Here is a 21865-nt window from a genome sequence, read left to right as displayed (position 1 = left end):
TTCCTTACACGCGTGCCGTGGGACCTGTCACGCGTCCTTCGTCGGCGAGTACTTCTTCAGCACCCACGCCACGTCCTCCCGGCTCCGTTGGATGATCTTGCCGATCCTCTCGGGCTCGTCTTCGTCGCGATGAGCCACAACCTTCTCTCTTGCCACGACGCGGTAGTAGCTCTGCGTGTCCTTAGGGAGCTTCCTGATCGCCCGGCAGACCTCGCGATAGAACACGAGCCCAGCAGATGACATGCGCGCCGTCCGTCTGGTGGCAGACAGGCAGAGGCGGCGAACCTAACAAAAATACGCTTTTTCAAAAAACCGAAAGTGCAGCGGTGACCACTCTCCACCGGCGCGGGTCTCGGGGTTTCGGCACGGCGACGATGACCCCGGAGACGTCCCCCGCGGCGGGGATCCGCCCCGCACGGGATCACGCTCAGGAGCTAACCCCGGGCAGAGAGAAGGGGCAGCACAGCGTGTGGGACGCGCTGACCAACATCTTCGAAGACCTTGACAAGCAGGGTGGCGGACCCGAAGCGGAGGAGCTCGAGGATACCCTGGATGAGCTGCGGGGTCTGCTTGAGATGCACAGGCAGCTACGCGATAAGGCGGTGGAGCTGGAGGCGACACGGCTGGAGGTGACCAGGGAGAGGGACGCGGCGCTGGCGATGCTGTGCGAGATGGAAGACGAGGAGTTGGCAGGGCAAAACACAGGGGGCGAAGGCGTTGACCCGTTCGACGCGCCCGAGGAGGCCGTCGGGGAGACGATCGATCCCGATGTGGACACGGCTGTGGGCGAGGAGAAGGCGTACGGCGTGTATTACAGCGCGAGCGGTGCGGAGCTTCCCCCCGTCGGACAGTAACAGAAAAGATGATCGGTGACGTTAAGAGGACTCCCCGCTTCCGAGGAGCGCCTTACCCACGTCCGGCACCGGCCGTTCCCTCTCCGCCGAGTTCGCTCTCAGCCTGGACGCCTTCTCGCGAAGCTCCTCGGTCCTCTTGCTCTCCCGCTGGCGCCGCTCCTCTCGCTGCCTGTCCACGCAACTGCTCCGCTCCTGCGGCGTCGGATAGCTCGTGCACTTCACCGTCTGCCCCGCGCCCTCGCCCGCCTCCGCCACCGCCTCGGTGACGTCCTGCGCGCGCTCGAGCGTCTCCTTCGCCGCCTCCTCCGCGGCTTTCTGCGCCGTCACCACCGGCGCGACCAGCGCCGCCCTCGTGTCCTCGATCCTCTGAGCAGCAGCCTCCGCCTGTTCCCTGAGGCGCCTGTCCCTCTCAGCCTCCAGCCTCGCCTTCTGCGCGTCCGCCTCCTGCCGCAGCTTCTCGCCCCGCGCCTTCGCCTGCGAACCCAGCGCCCTGGCTCGCTTGACCCCGGGGTCCACCGCGCGCTGAAGCTCCTCGATCTGGGTCTCAATCTCCCTCACCGGCGCCGGCAACACGGGCTTGAGCTGTTCGGGGAGCAGCTGCACGCCAGACACGATCAGCCCGACGCCCGCGGCGACGAGGATGTACGGCGACAGCACCAGCGCCAGGATCGCGAGGATGATCCCCGAGGTGACCGTGGGGTGGTCCCGCGCCTGGTTAATCGCCGATGCGACGAGCGCGATGGTCTCATCCGGGTTCTGCGAAGCCTCGTAAGCGACCAGCAGCACGAGTGCGGGAACCAGCACGTACTTCACCAGCAGCTCCGCGGCTTTGGGTATGACAAGGTACGCCGCGACGGACGCCGCGACGGCGGCGTACGGGTTCGTGGTGACGACCTCGAGGAACTCCATCGGCGTCGTGGGAATGTCCGGGACTTCAAAGTCGGGGATGTCGAAGTCCGGCAGCTCCAGGGTGACCTCCCTGGCGAGCGCGGGATCGGGGTGGATCGCGGCGACGCCACCGACGAGAACGAAGAGCGCGAGCGAGCCGAGGGCGACCTTGCGGGAGTCCAGGCACTGACGCGTCGTGGTCACTTCGTTCTCATCGGGGGCGTCGTCGCGTGCGTCGAGGAAATCCTCATCGAGCTCGAGGCCGACGGAACACGACGGGCTCGACGGTCGCTCGAAGCGCGGCGGGAAATCGGCCGCGACGGACGCGCCGAAGCGGTCGACCTTCACGCCCGTCGACGCCGCGACGGCCTCGATGCCTCTCCCTCTCCGCTGGCGCGCGCGCTCCGATTCCCCGACGCGCGCTGCGCGACGATCGGAGGCGGACCCGCTCACACGAACCGGCGCGCGCTGCCTACGAGCGACCCGCGCGGAGCTCGAGACGACCGACGAGGCCCCCGCGCCGAGGCTCGCGATGGCGGGGTGCGCCATCGTTCGGAAACGCTCCGTCCAAGCGCCGATGTACCCGCGAAAGTGAGCTCGGCGCGACCGAGCGCAATCCTCCGCGCCACTCAACGGACTCGCGACGCGATGCGATTGGCCGAGAACCGATGAATCGGCGATTCGATCCGCGGGAAACATTATCACGTCATCGCCTACACGCAAACAGTTAGCCGGGAACCCCAATTGGGGTTATGTATTCGAGGGTTATTAGACGACACTCCGTCCGTGGAGAAAGGGTCTAGAACCGCGTGAGGTGATGGCCGAAAGTTTGCGCGCCCACTTAGTGGAGAGGCGGTGAGCTCGCGTGTGGGACGCGTGCAGGACCGTGGGTAGAATATGAGGGGTGATGGGAGACGATCGCGCGCGCCGTGGCCGCTGCTGATCGTCCTGCTGCTGTTCCTGTCGTGGACGGGACCGACGGCGCGGGCGGAGAAGGTGAGCGAAGAATCCTCGTCCCGGCCGTCCTTACCGGGAAAATAATTGCGACCCGCCGGCGGCTTCGCTCCGGGATGTCGCGCATCCGTGGCAATCACCGCTGCCTCCCAAGCCGCCTCGCGATCCAATACGTAGTCTTCTTGTGTTTGATCCCGCAATCGCGGCTCACGTCTCATCCAACCTTCGTTCCTCGCAGGATCCCGATCAGGTGGCCCAAGGTGAGTTGAGCGCGAGCGCGTACGCGCCTTCGTCGGTAGGCGCCGATGGGCAGCCGGCGGCGGCGCCGCCGCCGAAGCCTGATCCTGGCGGCCGCGGCGCGGAGATCGAGACATACAAGGATCACGACGATTTCGGGAAGATCCTGTATCCCCCGCCTCGCTTGCCACTCGGCCCGCAGTGGGCGCCCTCCGTATCAATCGTCCCGACCGAACTCAAGTTTGTCGAGACGCCTCTGTGCCAGCCCACGACGCACGTGATTCACGTGTACAACATGGACCAGCGCGAGACCTTCAAGATCTTGAGTTTGACCACAGACGCGGTGTACATGCAGCCCGTGGACTTTCGATCGGTGGAGGTGCCCCCGGGGCGGGGTCGCCAGCTGAAGGTTGCGTTTCTCCCGCGGTCGCTCGGCGGATCTCACGGTTCGTTCCGGCTGCTGACAAGCAAGGGATCCATCGTGATCTCCGCGCGGGGAGTGGGCGTTGAGTCACCGTACAAGCTTCAGCCGCTGGTGGGCGCCAAGGTGCCGAGCGGGGTGCCGTTCATGTGGCGCCTCGAGCTGTTCAACCCGCACTCATCGACGGTCAAGCTGGTGGAGGCGCTCTCCTCCGATCACACCATCTCGCTCGGGCCGCCCAGCGTAGAGGATCTCGAGTCGCAGAATAAGTTCGACGAGGAGGACAAGGCTATCATGGAGAAGGCGAACAACTCGGGCCGGGGCGGGGTCAGGAGTTTCCCCAGCACCATCTGGGAGCTGCCGTCGAAGAGCAGCAAGGTTGTCCTCTCCGTGAAGCTCCTCGCCGCGCACGCCGGTCGCCACGAGGGATCCATCAAGCTTGTGCTCAACCGGACAAAGGGCGAAACGTACGATATAAACGACGTCATGGAGAGGCACGAGCTGCACGTGCCGGTGCAGTTCGACGCGGCACACGGCGGCGTGTTCAGGTCCCCGGACCAGATCGATTTCGGCATTGCGACGAGGAGGCTGGACAGGCTGCGGCAGACGGTGACGCTCTTCAATAGCGGAGCGGAGCCTATCAGAGTGATGGACGTCTCGCTTCGTCCCGCGGATCCGTCCCTGCGAGTCAAGTACACGAAGGGGTACATCCTGCAGCCGTACACCGAAGAGCCCGTGATTCAGCTCGTCTACTCGGGGAAGTTGGAGGGTGTCCGCATGGGAACGCTCCTGATCAGGACCAGCAACTCGAACATTCCCATCGAGGTGCCGTACAGGGCCAAGATTCAGCACGGTAAACTGAGCTGGAACGAAGCGGAGATGTCGTTCCTGTCGCCCGCGACTGGACGCAAGCCCTTCCCGGCTGTCTCCAACACGGTGCGTGTCTTGAACAACTTCAGGACCCCGATCGCTTTCCACGCCGTTCGCGTCGTGAATCGACCGCCGAGGTCCAACAAGAACACGGAGCACACCGAGGCGCAGGCTCAGATTGCCCAGGGTAACGAGAAGCCCTCCGAGATCGCCGGCGCGTTGTCGACCGCCGATGACGAGGAGGTTTGCTGCTTTGAGGTGAAGGACTTCACGGGTGGGCAGGTCGTCAGCCCCGGCCATCCCCTCGCGCCTTTCACTATCGAGTACACGCCGCAGGACAAGAACGTCGTCTTCACCGCGACGCTCGAGCTTGACACCAACCTTACTACGCTGGAGATACCCATCGAGGTGCACCACGGACAGCTCACCTGCTTCGACGCGGACCAAGCCGAGATGCGGGCCAAGGCGGCGGCGGAAGCGGCGGCCATGATTGCCGCCGCCGTGGTCACAAAGGACGCGGCCGGTAACGCACCGCGGGATAGCGACCCCGCGGCCGAGGACTCGGGAGACGCGGTGCCGTGCGCGGTGCTCGCTGAAGGGAGGAAAGCGACCCGGGTTGGCGACGACATATCGCAGATGGGTCTCATCGACTTTGGCGTGGTGGGCGTCCCGGCGGAGCGCTACAGGCGCGTCGCCGTTTACAATCCCAACCCGATGCCCCTGACGATCAAGTCCGTGGAGTCCAGCGTCAGATCCGTGTCCGTGACCCGAGTCGAGGTCTCGGGCAGCAGCCTCAAGACACCCATCTCCCACGTGGCGCCGGGGTCGCTCCTGTCCACCTTGCACCAGACTTCTCACAAGCCCCCCCCGCCGCCGCCGCGGTGCATGACGGCGGAGGGCAAGAACGTCGCGTGCAAACAGGAGTTCTGGTCGGTGCAGCACAAGGGCGGCAGCGGCGCGGTGATTATACCCCCGCTGCACATCGCCACTGTGCACGTGCTCGCCGCCCCCGAGCGGGAGGAGACGGCGCCAAAGGGGGCGCTGACTTTTTACCTCGACAACGGTCGGCAGCTCATCGCGCCCGTCGCAATCAAGGCTCTGAAGGGGACCATCAGCGTCTCGGGGATGAACACGCCCGTCGTGGAGCTACCGCCCACGTTCCCTGGGCGGCCCATCCTTGCGCCGCTCAAGCTCAGGAACGACTTCAGGGACGTCGTCACGGTGATCGGATCGCGATCCACGTCGCCGACATTTTCTCTCGACCTCTTCGCGCAAAAGCTCAAGCCCGGCCGGGATACGACCGCGGGCCAGGTGGCGTTCGATCCTGCGCATCTCCCGCGCCAGTACGCGTACACCAGCCTCGGCCGCGTGCGTCGCAAGCCCGAGTCTGAGAAAGTTATCGATAAGCGAAGGTCTATGTTTGCTGCGATGCTTGGCGCGGATGTTGACGATTCAAGGACAAAGACGAAGGCTAAGACTCTGTACCCCGACGACGTAGACGAACTTCGTAGGATGACGGACGCGTGGCGCGCGGTGGCTGCAGACCACGGGGGCCACGCCGACGCTGGAGCCGGCGCTTTCGTGACCCAGACGGCTACCGTGCTGCTAAAGACGGATGCTGTCGACCCCTTCCCAATCGAGGTCAGGTCGCGACTGCTCAGGCCCTCCATCTTCTCTGTCGTCGAGGAAGAGGAAGAAGAGCCGCCGAAGAAGACCATGGATGCGCGCTTCCAGTATTCCACTTCGAAGTCGAAGCCAAAGAGCAAGGGTGAGGGCCAAAGGGTCCTGAACAAGGACGGCGTGGTCGATTTTGGCTCGGTGCAGCTCGACCGCAGGAGCCCCCGCCACCGCGTCATCGCGACAAACCCGCTGGGCAATCAGGTCGTCTGCGTTCGCATCATGCCCTTCGTCGCCGCGGCGGAGAAATCGATCGCGGAGATGGAGGGCGACGTCGATGCGGCTACGATATCGGCCGCTAACCTGCACGTCGCGGGTGAGTACGACCCGCCAGGGGCCACCGGCTTTGTCCTTGAGGGCGGCGACATCTCCATGAAACGAAAGACGGGTGCGGGCAAGGGTGCCGCCGCGCTGGTGAGCGACGGGCGGGATACCGCCTGCCTCGAACCCGGCGAGTCCGTCGACCTCGGTTTGCTCTCCTTCAAGCCCAAGGAGGTTCGAAAGTACCACGCGCACATGTGCGTCAGGAACAACTTTACCACGCTCGAGTGCGCCACTCTCTCCGGGTCGGCGGATGCGGTCAAGGTTTACGTCGCGAAGAAGCCGAGGGGCACGCAGGTCGTCACCGACGTCGGGTTCAGGCTCGCGAGGATCGGGCTTGGCGGCGCGGATATGCTGATGCAGACTGTGCACGTTGTTAACCGCGGATCCGTCGCCGTGGAGGTTGCGAAGCCGTACGTCGGAGCCTTTGCGTGCGGCGGCGACGGCAGCGTCGGAGGATACACGGTGCAGCCGTGCAAACCGTTCACCCTGCCCCCCGGCGGGAGCAAACAGCTCACCGTCGCGTGCTTCACGGATAAGGCTGCGCAGGCGGCCAAGTACGCTCGCGGCGTCGCGGGCGTGTGGACCGCGCTCACCATGGAGGTGTCGTCCCCCGACGGGGTCAAGACTACGCTCGTCGCCAATCTTCACGCGTCGGATGGGATTGTCACCGGAGCGTACGCGGCTGGCGAGATGGCGCGATCGGGACCCCGGTCGCTCATCGCGTGGCTGGCGACGATGTGCTCGGGCGGCGCCGCGTGCTGGCTCTTCTACGCCAACCGCGCCTCGCTCCAGGGTGCGTACGAACGACGCAAGAAGGCGGCCGCGGCGGCGGCTGCTACGCGGCAGGAGGCGGTTGTGGCGGCTGTCGCAGCCGCGGCTGTCGCGACCAACGGCAAAAAGGCGAAGAGGCGCGGGTCGCAGGACATCGGAAGCCCCGCGTCCCCGGGCGCGACCAAGAGCGGAAGTCCCAAGTCTCCGATCGTCTCCTCCTCGATGGACACCGAGTCCAGCCTCGGGTCCAGCCCGGAGAAGACTGAGTCGGTCCTCGCGAAGGCTCCCGAGCCGGAAACCTCCGGCATGGACTCCGCCTCCGGTTCCTCTCCGGCGCTATCCCCCAAGATCTCCTCGTCAAAACTCCGAGACGAGAAGAAGCCGGCGGATAAGAAGTCTGACAAGGAGGAGGCAGAGGTGGAGAAGAAGGAGGCGGCCAAGAGCTCGAGCAAGCCCTCGTCTCCCGTCTCCCCCGCCAGGAAGGAGAAGGCAAACGGAACAGATTCGAAGATCAAGTCTGTTCCCGCCCCCCGAACCGCCCCGTCGACGGAGAGCGCCAATGGCAAGGTGTCTCCCAAGACGACCGTCTCGCCGAAGACGTCACCCGCCAACTCGTTCAAGCAGCCGGCGGAAAAGACGTCCGACAAGGCCAAGGTGATACCCAAACCCAAGGGGGGCGCGGCTCCCAACCCGTTCAAGCAGCCCAAGCAGCAGCAGGAGCGGCTGCGGGAGGAGCAACCCGCGACGTCGCAGGCCCCGAGGCCGGAGCAGCTTCCCACGCCGAACGTCACGTTCGCCGGCAAGCCCATACGCACCAAGGCGTCCTTCGGGAACGAGGCGGGCGACGACTGGATCACGCCGCCCAAGCCGGCGGCGGCGTCTCCGACGTACTCTGAGCAATCGCTCCTGTCCCCAACCGGACTCGCCGCCGAGGCGACGGCCACGGCGGCGGGGCTCTCGGTGCTGTCGTCGCCGTACGGGCACGATATCTTCGCCAGCGCGCCGTCTTCGATGCAGCAGCAGCACCAGCAGCCGCCCCTTCCGCCGGGCCCGCCGCCTTCGATGCAGCACCAGCAGCCGCCCCTTCCCGCGGGCCCGAGGCCGCCGAACCTCCGACAGGACGGCACGCAGCAGATGACGCAACAGCCGCTCGGCGGTTTCGCCCCGGTGGGTTTGCCCGGCCTCGGATCCATCGGCGGCGGCGCGTCCGGCTATAACATGTGGGCCGATCACTTCTCGCAGCTGGGCCAAGCCGCGGCCAAGCCGAGCAACTTGGCGACCCCAGACGACGTTCGAAGGCTGTCCGAATCCGCCGGCGGATCGTTTTTCGGCGGAGGCCTCGCGTCGGCGACTGACGGCGACGCGCTGGAGCCCGACGGCGTCGGGGGCGGAGACGGAGGCGGGTGGGGGCTGTGGGGCTCGTCGCACAAACCCGCGAACAGCGATCTGGACGATAACGAGTGGGAGCAGAAGAACCTCGACCTGCTCAACGACCTGGAACTGGACTGAATGAATCTAGCCTCGAGTCGCTATTCGAGTCACTTCAATACAACCTGACTGACTAATCATATATACCCCGCAGCCTCGAACCTGCACACGCAGTCGTACAGCTCGCCCCCCAAGCACTGCGCCACCTCCGGATGTTTCACCATGCCAATCCTGAGCGCGTCGCAGTCGAACGCCGCCTCGAGATTTGTCTCGATGGCGCGGCCCATTCCCTCGAGGATCACGAAATCCGCGTCATCCACCACCGCCGCCAAACGCTTGGACACCCTTCTCAAATCGATCACCGGGAGGTCGCTCCCGCTCGAGCACACCGCGATGGCCCCGCACTTGACCGCCTCGGCGAACGTTTCGTCCAGCTCAGCCACGCGGGGGAGGAGATCCTCGAGCTCGGCGGCGGTGACGTCGTTGATGCTCGCAACTTCGTTCGCGGCGAGCACGACTTTGCATCCCCGTCGCGCGAGCTCGCGCGCGATGGGCAGCATCCCCAGCACGACATCCGCCCCCGAGTTGTCGACGAACATGACGCACTTTCTCCACGTGGACGCGAGCTCTCCCCCGGTGGCTCCGTTCGCGGTCCAGGCTTGGTGCAGCGAGTCGAAATCGTCCACCAGCCACGGCCTCGACTTGAGCCTGGCCCGCGTGGACCGAAAGTCTCCGCCGCCGTCCTCGTGCAGCTTCGCGGACGCCGCCGCGCCGAGGTCGAAGATGTTACCCGCGAACGCGCCCTGTATTAGCGCGAGAAGTCGGTCCTTCGCATCGGCGATGGCATCGATCTCAGCCAGGACGGCCGGTAAGACTGTCAGCGCACGCTCGTTCTCCGTCGCCTTGACATCCTTGAAGCAATCGGTGAACCCGAGCGATCGGAGCGTCTCGTCCCGCAGCCTGCACATCTTCAGCACCGTGGGTTGGCCCTCGAACAGATCCGCATGGTCGCCCGCGTGGATGCGATCGAGCGCCGCCGAGAAATCGTCCGCGAACCGGTCCGCGAGGGATGCGGCGTCCGGGACGCGCGGGTCGGCCGCGGCGCGCTTCCGAAATTCGGGAATCGATTTGCGGAAAACGTCGACCCACTCGGACTTGCCGGGGGGGGTCCCGCCCCTCGGGTCCTTGCTACCCGCGGGTGGATCGTAGTCGAACGTGGTGGGCCTGTACCCGTCCACGTCGGCGAGCTGAGGCAGCGGCACGAATTCATCTGTCGTCGCCATGGTGCGTCGCCTCGCGTCTCGCAAAGTGATTTCGAGCGAAGCGAAAATTTCTCCGGCTTTCCCCGGGAACCACAACGAAGAGCGCGTGGCAACGACCCGTGGAGCGTCGGTCGCCATGGTGTGCAGCAAGTGCGAGAAGAAGCTGTCGCGGGGCATCCACCAGGAGATGTGGAAGGACGGCTCCAGGCACACCATCGAGGGCGGCGGGCGGAAGATCAACCAGAACATGGCGCTGAGCGGCAAGAAGAGGTGGACGCCCTACGGCGGCGCCACCGGTGGGAGCAAATGCAAGATCTGCAAGCAGTCCTTGCACCAGCAGGGGATATACTGTCAGAAGTGCGCGTACCACCACGGCATGTGCTCCATGTGCGGCGTCAAGGTGATGGACACCACATTTTACAATATGGGCGGCGAGAGCAAGGAGGCGATGGCGGCGAGACGAGCGGACGAAATCGCAGCGACCACGAAGGAAGACAGCGACGACCCCACGGGCATCGACGGCCCCAAGGCCCCGGAGCAGGACGAGGAAGAGGAGGAGGATGCGGAGGAGAATGAGGCGCGCGAGGCGCTGGAAAAGCAGGACTGGCTGGACAAGGAGGAGGAGCGTCGGCGGAAGGCTGACGAGGTTGCCGCCAATCGAATCCAGGGGACCACCGACCTCGCCGCCGCCGCCAGGGAACACGCGACGGCGGCCACGGGCAAGCAGGTCACCGGGTGGCAGTACGACGCCAACAGCGGGTACTACTACGACGTGGCGTCCCAGATGTACTTCGACCCGCAGACGCAGAGGTACTTCGATTGCAAGGCGAACAAATGGATAGAGTCGGAGAAGCCAAGCGCCGAGAAGCTGGCTACCGGCGACGTGAAGCCCGTGAGCTTCGCCAAGGGGACAAGGCAGCCTGACAGGTGGGGGCTCTGAAGAATCAGAGCGAAGACGCGTAGCAACATATAGATTCGTTACAAGGACGCACGGACGCGTGAAGAATGACGTCGCGTCGCTCGCCAACGTCACGCGCAGTTGACCACGAGCCAGTTGACGCATTCCATCGTGTCGTTGCCAACCTCCTTGACAGCCTCCGCCGCCTTCTTCTTGTCGAAGCCCATCGCGACGAGCTGGCCGACCACGCCGCCGCAGCCCGCGGATGCTCGCCTCGCGGTGTCCCGCTTGGGAGTCGGGGCGTCGTTCTCCTCCCCGGACGCGGAGTCCACGCTCTTCCTCTTGGACGAGGCGGCCCTCTTCTTCGCCTCGGGCTTGGGCTTTGCCGCCGCCTTCGCCTTGTTCTCCTTGAGCACGCGCCCTTCCTCCGCCGCGGTCGTGAGCACCACGAGCCTGGCGCGGAGAGCCTTGAGCAGCGCCATCTTCGCCGGCCGAGCGAGGGCATCGACGTCCACGGTGAGGACATCCGCGGTGCGCCTGCGCTTCTCCATCCGTCGCGTGAGCCCCGCCACGCCGCCCTTGTTGTGGTTCTTGCCCATGTAGGCGTCCGCGCCGAGCTTCTTCTTGCTCGGCGGGTCGGGGAGAACGATCTCCGCGATCTCCGTCTCGCTGAGGCCGTACTTGGCCTTGTTCTCCGCGCGAAGCGCCTGCATCGCCTCCTTCTTGAGCTTGCCACCGGTGTTGGTGATGAGGCCGTTCTTGCGGTAGATATCGGGGCCGGTCTTCTCGTTGTTGTCCTCGCGGATGCGGTCGACGTCGACGTGCATCCCGGTGTACTCGGCGAGGGACTGCTGGCCGAGCAGACGCTGGGTCTGGCCGTTCAGCTGCTGGATCTGCTTGCCCGGGAGCACGCCGCTGTCCACGATCTGCACCCACCGCCCGATGCCGAACTTCATGAGGCACAGGCGCAGCGTGGCGCACTCATCCTTGGTCCAGCCGGGAGACGGGGTGAAGTTCCACAGGGACCGGGCGTCGCCGATCTTAGGTCCGGCGGTTTCAGCCATGGCGAGCTGCTCTTCGAGGTCTGCGAGGTCTCGTGTGAGGTCTCCGCGCACCCACGCAATGGATGTTGGCTCGCGCGAATTCAAACTCTCGTCGTGAGTTCAAATGTGCCGATTTTGAGTTTCCTATGGCGATCAGTCACGTGATCCTCATTTGGTGTTAGCAACGCCTATTTGAAGTTCGTTTTTACGGCACCACTCCCAGGGCGCGCGGTCAGGGGATGGGAGGCTATCGACTCGGCGCGCTCCATGCGCTACGTGCGCCCCTCTTGGCGGTATCAGCACGCCACACCCGGCGATACATGACGCGAAGGATGCCCGGGACCGCCGCCTCAGCTACAGCCGCCTCGTCAGCCGCCGGTCAATCTGAGGTGCCCAAGTCCGGCGACGTGCTCACACTCGAATGCACGTCTCTGGCGTTCGGTGGCAGGGGCGTGTGTAAGCTACCTGGGGGCTTCGTCGTCTTCTGCGATCGTGCGGTTCCGGGGGAGACGCTGGAGGCGCGCGTCACGTCTCTGAAGGGCGGTGGGCGCTTCGCGGAGGCAACCAAGGTTTCGTCGATATCGCCTTGCGAACATCGCACAGCCGCCCCGTGCCCTCACTTCGAGAGATGCGGCGGGTGCACCTGGCAGGACATCGCGTACGCGCACCAGCTAACGATGAAGCGCGATCAGGTGGTGGACGTCATGACCCGCGTCGCCAAGGTGGACCAGACGCGCGTGCAGAACATCGTCGGCGACTGCGTTCCCAGCGACAAGACGGAGAGGTATCGCAACAAGATGGAGTTTGCGTTTGGACCCGGCGCGAACGGCCGCGGCGTCGTCATCGGTTTACGGCCCAGCGGGAACCACAGCGACCTGGTGGAGATTGGTAACCCCGACGGATGCCTGCTGCAGCACCCGGTCGCGGACGAGGTCCTCCGCGGGTGTCGAGCTCACCTCGACTCGAATGGAAATTCTTCTTTGTTGGACGCGTTCAACCGGCGGACGGGCGAGGGCGTCCTGCGCTCTCTGACCGTCCGCGTGGCGGTGGACGAGAACGGCGAGACAATCGCGGCGGTGGACATCGCCGCGGCGACGCGGGGCGACGACGAAGACGCGGCGCTGCGGGGACTCGCCGAGGCGATCGCGAAGGTGCGAGGGGTGGCGTCGGTTGTGCGCACAAAGATACCGCCCAAGCCGGAGCTGAGGCTGGCGGAGGGACGGCGGCAGGGCTGGGTAAAGGGCGGCAGAGGAGGCAGAGGAGGTACGGGCGGCAAGGAAAACAGGAGAGGCGGGGGGTTCCGTAAGAGTGGGGGCGGTGATGCGGACGGCGAGGGATGGTCTGGCGAAGACGTGGAGGTGCTGAGCGGCGCGGCCACGCTGCCGATGAAACTGCGCGGCGTGACTTTTGCGCTATCCGCGCCGTCGTTCTTCCAGACCAACACCGATCAGGCGGAGAAGCTCGTTGCCGCTGTGGAAGACGCGTGCGGGTTCAGCGGGGACGGCACGGAGGTTGTCCTGGACCTGTTCTGCGGCGTCGGTACCCTAGGTTTGTGCGTCGCCAAAAAGGCCAAGCACGTCTTTGGATGGGAGGTTGTCCCGGAGGCGGTCAAAGACGCGGAAAGAAACGCGGAGGCTAACGGGATAACGAACGCCACGTTCCGGCGCGGCGATCTCGCCAAGCTCAAAGCGTCGCTCCCCGGCGTCGGCGGTAAAGGGGGCGGGGATATTCCCAAGCCGGATATCGTCATCGCGGACCCGGCTCGCGCCGGAATGGACGAGTCGCTCGTAAAAGTTCTTCGCTCCATCGGAGCCGAACGCATCGTCTACGTCAGTTGCAACCCCGCCACGCAGGCGCGCGACCTGCTGAGACTGAAGGGCGGGGACGGGGGTGAGGGTGCGAGGTACGATGTGAGGTATTGCACACCGGTGGACATGTTCCCGCACACGCCTCACGTGGAGACCGTCGTCGTGTTGGACAGAATTAGTCTATGAGGAAAACCAGCTCTAGTCGTCAAATCTGCCCTCGTCATCCTCCTGGAACACCTGTCGCACGGGCCCTAAATTTGCGAGCTGCGCGTAGGACCCGATCGGCGGCTCCTGCAGGTCGTCGTGTGCCGATATCAGTTCCTCGTGCGTCCCTTCCTCCACAACCGCGCCGCGGTGCAGCACAAATATCTTATCGGCATTTTTAACTGTGCTCAGCCTGTGCGCGATAACCAGGGTGGTTCGCCCGTTCATGGCGTTATCCAGCGCACTCTGCACCTGCGCCTCGGACGCGGCGTCCAGCGCCGACGTCGCCTCGTCTAACAGAAGCACAGCCGGGTTACATAAGATGGCACGGGCGATTGCGATTCGCTGCTTCTGTCCACCACTGAGCTGCACTCCCCTTTCGCCAACCTGAGTGTGGAACCCACGGGGCATGGAGGTGACGAACGTGTGAGCGTTGGCCGCCATCGCGGCGCTGATGACCTCGCCGTCAACAACTTCGGGGGCACTCACGCTGTCCTCGACGTCGGAGTTGAGAGATTCCTCGTCATTCTCGGACCCGCGGTCGTAAGGGCTCCCGGACGAACCCCCTCGCTCCCGCATCTCCTGCTCGTCCAGGTCATCGAGCGACATGAAACCGCTGGAGTGACTCGAGTTGAACGAGCCAACGCGCCGCCAGGGGAGGAACCGCGATAATCCACCCCCGCCGCCGGGCGCCGGTATCCCGACCGCCGCGGACTGACCGCGGGCTCGGGACTTCCTCCTTCGAGCGCGCCGCCGCCTGTTCTCGTCCCGCTCAAAATCCGCCATCCTCCGACTGTAAGTTATGTTCTCGAGCACCGTGCCCGAGAACAGGACGGGCTCCTGCCCAACGCACGCCATCACCCTGTGCAGCCACGCGTGAGACACCAAACTGACGTCCACGCCGTCCAGCGCCACGACACCCATTTGGGGCTCGTAAAAGTGTTGTAGCAAATGGAACACGGTGGACTTGCCGCTTCCGCTGCCGCCGACTAAGGCAATAAACTCGCCAGGTTCCGCTCTTAAAGCCAAACCGTTCAACACTACCTTTTCGGGCCTCGCAGGATAACAGAAGTGAACATCGCGCAGCTCCACTGCGCCTAGGAACGGCGTCACCACGTGTGAACCCTTATTGTTCCCAACCGGCGTCCTGTCAATGAGCTCAAACACCGCCGCCGCCGACCCGCTGCTCTTGTACATGGACGTGAAGGCGTTCAGCAGATTGCTGACGTACTCCTGCAGCTGCCCCTGGTATAGCATGAACGCTATGAGACGCTCGGGGTGCATTCTGCCGCTCATTACGAGGTGACTGCCGTACACCAACAGCGCCACAGGGACGAGCAGCTGTGACAGGAAAGAGTAAATCACAGAGAAGTAAACTCCGGTGACAACGGCTTGACGATTGCACAGCGCGTACCACCGCCCCAGAGCGCTGTCGTACCGCTTGATCTCGTGTGTTTCGTTCGCGAAGCTCACGACGGTTCTTATCGAGCCGATAGCTTCCAGCGCTACGTGATTAGCTGCCGCGAGCGAGTCCTGTGTGGCTGTCGCGTTCTTTGTCATCCACTCCCCGTAAATCCTATTCGCCGCTGTGGTTATCGGTATGATGGCGCAAGCGACGAGCCCTAACCTCCAGTTCTGTAGCATCAGATAGACCGCAATACCTGTGACCCTGACCACGGCCTCGGTGACGTTGCGGAACACCCATGAGAGGTTGGAGGCAATCTCGGTGGTGTCAGCGGTGAGCCGCGACGATATGCTCCCCGCGCTGGTCACGTCAAAGTACCCAATCTCCTGCCCAAGGATCTTCGCGAACAGCGTGGATCGCAGCCTTCGCACGATGCGGTTCTGCACGAACGTGAAGAGGAAGACGTTCCAGAAGTCCAGCGCGGCGTTGACCCCACCCGCAATTGCGAAGAGCTCCAGGGAGGTTCTCAGCCTCTGGGCGTCTGAGTCGATGCACGAGCCGATGGCGCGAGACATAAAGTGAGGCGACGCGAGGGAGAAGGGCAGGCGGCAAATCAGGGAGAAGAGACCGAGCGCGAGCCAGTGCCAATCAGGCCAGGCTAGTGACTGTGATGAATGGGGAGGGGTCAGTGGGTGGTGCCGAGCTGAATTCAATGACGTCAATCTTCGGGTTTTCGGCTCACGCACCAGCAGTCGCCCGAAGGACGGTTTCTTCCTCTCTTCCTCATGATACCTCTCATCGTCGGATAGCTCCCCGGCATGTCTGAGCGCCTCGGCAGCCGCGTTCGTCCCCCGTTGCGACGCATCCTTGGCGATTAACTGCGGTAGGAAAGAGGGTTAGCCGAAACGTCGTTGTCCTTCGTTTCGCGGGAAAATATAATGGAGGGGCTCGGCACTGAATTCGGCTTACCAGTAGGTCCTCCACCGGTCGCTCGACAGTGGAGGTGAACCCCGGACTCAGTAGGGGCTCTTCCATGGAATCGGCCGATCCGACCCGGACGAAACCGTTCCCGTTAGGCGCCATCCTCCAACCCTCCTCGTGCGCCACCCAAAATGTGAGCTGTCACCGAGAAGACAACTGGCTCCGACGATATTTTTGGCTCTCTTTGACCATGGAGTCAGTCAGCATTTTTGGCCGTTTCTTTTCCAGTGGGGAGCAGTCACGTCATTTGACGAAATTCATTGGAGGTTACCGGAGCCGGGCCCGGGGGTTACACAACGACGCGCGCGACATCGTGACGGAAGGGAGGTCGGCCCTCAGGAGGCCATGAGGGACACCAACGTGGATTGGATCCATGACCTGCCCTTCCACAGCTTTGACGCCGGCGCCTACGGCCGGAGCGTGGCGCACGTCGCGTTCACGTACTCCACGCCGTGGCTCGCGCTGACCGCGGTCACCGTCGTGGCTTGGGCACAATTTCACAGGGGGTGCTTGTGCGGTCGGCGGTCGCTTCCGAGGCGGCCCGTGGCGCTGGGGATGAAACCCGCGATGATCATGTTTCTCATCATGGCGTGGATAGCGTGCAGCCTGGTGCCGTCGGCGTACACAAGGTTCCACGAGGGCTCCAGGGACGTCGACGACGCGCTCCACGCCCTGGACGCGCACGCGACCGGCGCCATGGGCCACGCGGCGCGGGCGAAGAGCGCCGCGGCGGAGTGTTCCGCGGCGCTCGCGGCGGTGGACGCGCAGTTCAAGGAGCACATGGCAGCCGCGCTCAAGGTGCAGCGCGCGAGGCAGGCGGCTGAGCAGTTCGCCGCCGCAGCGGAGGGCGTCGGGGGCGTGGCCTGGAAGGATCTCGACGTCCTCCGCGGGTACGACGACAAATGGGAACGCTTTGACACCTGGTTCACGGCCCTCTCCGCCACCACGTATGGGTTGTTGATCGTCGCCTCGCTCGCGCCCGTCGTCGCGAGGCTTCTCATGCTCTCCACGGCGTCCAGATCCACGGTGGACGCGGTCGACGCCGCGCTTCGGTTCGCGCCGTTCGTCGCGATGATCGCCGCGTGGCTCTTCCTCGCGGCGTCATCCCCTGCGACGGTGACGTTCGCCGAGACCTGCCACGCGTGGGTTCCCACCGTCACGAGGACGGTACCGACGGACTCGGCGCGGTTTTACTTCTTCTGCGGCGTGGGGGAGTCGGCGTCGGTGGATGCCATCCCGAAAATTCCGGCGCCGTCGCCCGCCATCGCGTCGATGCGAGCCGCATCCATCGAATTTCGCGCATCCGTCGAGGCTGTGTTAACGCTGGACACCTCGCTGTCGAACGCGGGACGTAACGTCACGACGGCGGCGTTGAAGCGCGTGGAGCGGTGCGAGGCTTCCGGGATGGAGTTCGAGACGTCGGTGGCGGATTCTCTCGGCGGATGCGACCCGATGGGCGCCAATCTGCGAACCGCGAGGGAGAGCGCGTGCGGCGACGCCGTCACCGGCATCTTCTGGAACAACATCGCGATCATGCTGCTCGCGTTCGTGATTTTCTACCACGCGCTGAGGGGTTGGCTGTGGGAGCTGTGGGAGTGGGTCGCGATGGGCGACGTGGTGTACGGGGGGGACAGCCCGGTTCGCAAGTTTTCTGGCAAGGGGTACGGATCGGGGGCTTCACCACGAGACGTCGAGTCGCAGATGGAAAGGCTGGAGGGGGACGTCAGGGGCGTGAAGGGGGACGTGAAGTACGTGATGGGCAAGGTGGACGAGATGGTGCCGCTCATGCGTGACCTGGAGGCTGCGTCCCGTGTGAATTCGCCGGTTGGCAAGGGTTCGCCGGAGGAGAAACTGAAACAAGCGGCCGCGGCGCTCGCTCGCCGTTAAGAAGGGATCCCATCCCCCGAGGAGAAACAGCTCGCGCCCGAAACGGCGCAGCGGGTGTAAGATACAGACTTGTTCAATACACGATTAGACACATAGGGCATGTCAGACGATCGCCGCGAACCTCATTCATCATCCGCGTCGTCAACCTCCGGGGTCACCGCCTCAGCCGCCGCCTCCTCCCCAGCCTCGACAACCGCGGAAACCTCGCCCTCCTCCTCCGACTCGTCCACCATCGCCGCTGCATCCACCACCGACGCCGACGCCTTCACCGGGCGTCGCCCGCGCGTCCACCTCTTCTTCGCCCGGACCGCGAGCGGCAGCAGCTGGTCCCTCCGCTCCCGCAGGATCGCCGCCCCCGCGCCGACCAGCGCGAGCCGAACCAACCATCTCCTCAACGCGCCCGCAGCGCCGCCCTCATCCCCATCCTCCTCGCCGAGGCCCAGCTTTCGACGGATCGCCTCGTGCTCCAACGCCTCGATCTCCTTCCAATCCTTCGCGAGACTCTTGGCGATTGTTGCCTCGTCCACGCTAACGTCGAGGACCGTTCGCTCGTCGCCCGGGGACCATATCGGCGACGCTGCGCCCGGCGACCCGCTGCTGCGGAACTCGTCGTCGATGACTGCGTCCACAGCTGGCGTTTCCTCCCCGTTCTCGTCATCCTCGACATCCTCGTCGTCGGTGTCGAGCGGGACGTACAGCGGGGACTCAGGCCGAGGCGTGGAATCGTACTCGTACTCGTCCTCGTCCGTGGAGGCGTAGCTGAGGAGGGGCGATTCCGGCCTCGGCGTGGACTCGTAGGCGTACTCATCAGAGTCGGTCGAAGACTCGTCGAAAATCTCTTCCCGTCGCTTGGCGTACCTCAGCCCGAGCCAGTGGACCTCGCTCATGCCCGCCTGCACGATCTCATCCGTCGTCTCCCGCGGATCCTTCTCGGATATGGATCGCTCGAACTCCTCGAGGGATTCCACCTCGAGGCCGTCGACGCTGGGCGCGCTGTTTCCGCGGAGCCGGCTTAGCGTGGACTTTGGCGATACCTTCCCGCCCTCGTCAGCCTCGGGCTCGAGCGACGGCAGCTTGGAAGTGCCGCCCGCGAGGATCATGCCGAGCGCGCGCTCGGAGCTGGGGGTGCGCGAGCGCTCAAACGCGCCGCGCAGGACAAGCTCCGCCTTGCCGGTGTGGCGCCACTTCCGAATCTCCTCGAGCTCGATCTTTCGCCCCTGGTTCACGAGGGAGACGTACCTGCCGAGGAGGAACCGCTCGGCGATGGCGGAGATGCCGAGGGTCCACCAGCCCCGAAGTCGGAGCCTGGCGCGGACGGTGAGCGTCTTGATGGTTCCCGTGTGCGGTCGTTCGGGATCCGCCTCGATGATGCAAATCTCCTCGGCGGTGACAAGCTGGGAGTGGGACTCGTTGACGGTGTACATGACCATCTTGCCCGCGGGTTCCGACCACTCGATGCGCTCGGTGCCCCTGAGGTACTCGCCACCGCTGATCTTCTTGACCCACGGCGGCGCGTCGTTCTCGGCGAAGAAGCGGCGGTAGCGCATCGCCCATGACTCGGTGTCCGTGCCATCCGAGTCGGGCTTCTCGGGCCTCTCGTCCAGGATGTCCACGCGGTGGACAAGCGGCATGGAGGGGTGCGGTCCCTGCGACCTCTCTCTGAACGCCGCCATCACGACGGAGACGTGCTCATCGTACGTGAACTTCACCGTCTTCTCCATCCCGCCCTTGGAGGCTGACATCTCGCACAGCTCGGCGAAGGACTTGGTCGCCATCGTGTTTCGTTTCGGGAGCTCTGTAATAACCAACGTCTATTTTCCCGGGAGATCTCCCGACTCGTCGTCGCTGGGATGCTGCCGGTGCGCGCGTGCGGGTGAGGACGATACTCGATACGATCACCACTCCAAGAGAGGCGACGACAGGCGCGCGAACGGGCGGTGCCTCGCGAGCTGTGGTGGTCGCCGCGCGGCGCGTCTTTGCTGTTCCGTGTCGGGTGCCAACCTGGATCGATCTCGAGAGGTTCCGTTCCTTCGGTGATTTTGCGTTCGCACAACAAGTTCTGTTCTTCCCTCGGCCGCCCACAGCTGGACATACGTAGCCGCGCCAGGCGGGCGGGTATTCGGAGGTCGAGTTGACGGGATGGGGATGCCCCCGCCTCCTCCTCGGTTCGACGGGTCGGGTGCGGGTGAGGCATCTAAGCCCATGCCTCCCCCACCTCCCACATTCGACGGCGCTCCAGCAATGTCGGCGGCACCAACTTCAGATCCGCCGGAGCCCCACCAAAGGGAAGGGGATCAGGAAGAGCCCCCTCCTCCCCAAACTGTGGCTCCTGCCCCCGGCGGATACGAGCAGCCCGAGTGGGGCGGCGTGTCATCCGTGGATTTCTCTCTCGAGGTTCTCAAGGACGGCTCGATTATCGAGACGATCGACTGCAGGGGCCGCGACCATCTCCGATTTGGCCGAACCCCGAACAACGACGTCGTCCTCGAGCATCCCTCCTCCTCGCGACTGCACGCGGTGCTCCAGTTCACGGACAGCAGCGAGGACGTGTTCATCCACGACTGTGGCAGCACGCACGGCACGTTCGTCAACAAGCGCAGGCTCAAACCGGGCGTACACGCGCCGGTCTTCGTCGGGGACCAGATCAAGTTTGGCCAATCGTCCAGGGCGTTCATCGTCGCGGGAGCCGTCGAGCTCATGCCGGAGGAGGGGCTCAGCCGCGAGGAACGACGCAAGCTGCGCGCGCTCGAGAAGATGTCCGAGCAGGAAGCCATCGTGGAGCTGGAGAGGGAGCAGCGTGCAAAGGCCCAGGCCGCGGCGGCGACGGCGGCGGGCGCGTCGTGGGGGATGGAGGATGACGACACCCTCGAGGAAGCGCAGAGGGAGGCTGACCTGTTGGAGCACTTCGACTGGCGCGAGCACCAGGGGACGTTCACCGAGAAACAGCAGGGGCAGCGGGAGAAGATCCAAAAGAGGGAGCAGAAGATTGCGAACATGCGCGCGGAGATTGAGCGCATCAGAGCCAAGGAAACCTCCGACAACCCGCTCACCGCGGGCCAGCAAACTCAAATCTCCCGCAACGAGACCGCCATGGAGAAACTGGAAGAGGAAATCGAGGACCTGGACGAGGTCCTCAACGACTCACTGCGGGAATCCCTGGGCGCCAAGAGGATCAACAGGGAGGGCGGCAAGAAGAAGAAGAAGAAGAAGAAGGGTGCGTACTCGGACTCGGACTACTCCGACGACGACGACGACGACTTTTACGATCGCACCGACGCCGCAAAGGAGCGCCGGCGGAAAAAAGAAAAGGCCAAGGCGGACAAACGCGCCGCCGAGCGCGGCGAGTCCACCGGCGGCAAGGACGGAGGCAAGCAGTCGGAGACGGTGGAGACGGCCGCGACGCTGTGGGAGAAGCGGCAGGTTGTCGAGGCTACGATTGAGGAACTCGAGGGCAGAGCCGCGGCTGCCGAGAAGCGCGAGCGCGAAAACGCCGCGACATCCGGAGGCGATCAAGCGGCAAACAAAGCGGACGACGACCTGGACGCGTTCATGGACCAGATCGGCGCCAAGCGCGACGCTGAGGAGGTGCGTCGGCTCAAGGTTCAGATTGGCGAGCGTAAATCGGAGCTGGAAAGGCTCGAGCGACTGCTCCGCCTCGCGGATCCGCGCGGAGAGTACAAGCCCGGGTCGGCGCTGGCCAAATCGGTGGCCAAGCTCGCGGAGGCTGAGCGCGCGAAGGTGGCCGCGGCCGAAGAGGCGGCTCGGCGCAGGGCCGCTGCCAAGGCTGAGGCGGCGCAAAAGGCTGCGGAGGAGGCGACGGAGCGCGAGCGGATGCGCGCGTGGGAGGAGCAGGGGAACCTCACGGCGAAGAGGAAGTTTACCGGCGGACCGGGACCCGACGATGCCTCCGCCGCGCCGGTGGCCCCGACAGGCCTGGGCGCGGAGGCTGCGGC

The 21865-nt window shown here is 64.7% G+C and overlaps 10 protein-coding genes across 10 annotated transcripts; 4 read left to right on the top strand and 6 right to left on the bottom strand.

The window, feature by feature from the left end:
- Window positions 1–27: 27 nt before the first annotated feature.
- Window positions 28–243, bottom strand: MICPUN_57039 (predicted protein; the record flags this gene model as incomplete). The annotated part of the gene is made up of 1 exon (XM_002500518.1): window positions 28–243. One exon carries the CDS (start codon window positions 241–243, stop codon window positions 28–30), a length of 216 nt encoding a protein of 71 aa, XP_002500564.1.
- Window positions 244–875: 632 nt separating this feature from the next.
- Window positions 876–2291, bottom strand: MICPUN_57038 (predicted protein; the record flags this gene model as incomplete). The annotated part of the gene is made up of 1 exon (XM_002500517.1): window positions 876–2291. One exon carries the CDS (start codon window positions 2289–2291, stop codon window positions 876–878), a length of 1416 nt encoding a protein of 471 aa, XP_002500563.1.
- A 348-nt stretch (window positions 2292–2639) lies between these two features.
- Window positions 2640–8505, top strand: MICPUN_57037 (predicted protein; the record flags this gene model as incomplete). The annotated part of the gene is made up of 2 exons (XM_002500941.1): window positions 2640–2738; window positions 2935–8505. The coding sequence occupies 2 exons, from the start codon at window positions 2640–2642 to the stop codon at window positions 8503–8505; spliced, it is 5670 nt and encodes a 1889-aa protein (XP_002500987.1).
- Window positions 8506–8561: 56 nt separating this feature from the next.
- Window positions 8562–9707, bottom strand: MICPUN_80110 (predicted protein; the record flags this gene model as incomplete). Its single annotated transcript, XM_002500516.1, has 1 exon — window positions 8562–9707. One exon carries the CDS (start codon window positions 9705–9707, stop codon window positions 8562–8564), a length of 1146 nt encoding a protein of 381 aa, XP_002500562.1.
- Window positions 9708–9822: 115 nt separating this feature from the next.
- On the top strand, window positions 9823–10107 carry MICPUN_79915 (predicted protein; the record flags this gene model as incomplete). Its single annotated transcript, XM_002500940.1, has 1 exon — window positions 9823–10107. A coding segment is annotated over one exon (285 nt), but the record flags the coding sequence as incomplete, so codon positions are not given.
- A 608-nt stretch (window positions 10108–10715) lies between these two features.
- On the bottom strand, window positions 10716–11648 carry MICPUN_57034 (predicted protein; the record flags this gene model as incomplete). The annotated part of the gene is made up of 1 exon (XM_002500515.1): window positions 10716–11648. The coding sequence occupies one exon, from the start codon at window positions 11646–11648 to the stop codon at window positions 10716–10718; it is 933 nt and encodes a 310-aa protein (XP_002500561.1).
- Window positions 11649–12022: 374 nt separating this feature from the next.
- MICPUN_68096 (predicted protein) lies at window positions 12023–13614 on the top strand (the record flags this gene model as incomplete). Its single annotated transcript, XM_002500939.1, has 3 exons — window positions 12023–12796; window positions 12935–13330; window positions 13364–13614. Coding segments are annotated over 3 exons (1421 nt in total), but the record flags the coding sequence as incomplete, so codon positions are not given.
- Window positions 13615–13749: 135 nt separating this feature from the next.
- MICPUN_66493 (ATP-binding cassette superfamily) lies at window positions 13750–15562 on the bottom strand (the record flags this gene model as incomplete). The annotated part of the gene is made up of 2 exons (XM_002500514.1): window positions 13750–14112; window positions 14434–15562. Coding segments are annotated over 2 exons (1492 nt in total), but the record flags the coding sequence as incomplete, so codon positions are not given.
- Window positions 15563–16370: 808 nt separating this feature from the next.
- MICPUN_99522 (predicted protein) lies at window positions 16371–17912 on the top strand (the record flags this gene model as incomplete). The annotated part of the gene is made up of 1 exon (XM_002500938.1): window positions 16371–17912. The coding sequence occupies one exon, from the start codon at window positions 16371–16373 to the stop codon at window positions 17910–17912; it is 1542 nt and encodes a 513-aa protein (XP_002500984.1).
- A 122-nt stretch (window positions 17913–18034) lies between these two features.
- MICPUN_57030 (predicted protein) lies at window positions 18035–19687 on the bottom strand (the record flags this gene model as incomplete). The annotated part of the gene is made up of 1 exon (XM_002500513.1): window positions 18035–19687. One exon carries the CDS (start codon window positions 19685–19687, stop codon window positions 18035–18037), a length of 1653 nt encoding a protein of 550 aa, XP_002500559.1.
- Between the last annotated feature and the right edge of the window lie 2178 nt (window positions 19688–21865).

This window comes from Micromonas commoda, chromosome 3 (assembly GCF_000090985.2).
Source record: "Micromonas commoda chromosome 3, complete sequence".
NCBI classification, from domain to species: Eukaryota; Viridiplantae; Chlorophyta; class Mamiellophyceae; order Mamiellales; family Mamiellaceae; genus Micromonas; species Micromonas commoda.
The sequence above is the reverse complement of the archived record's forward strand: the minus strand, read 5'-3'. Positions and strand labels throughout refer to the sequence as shown.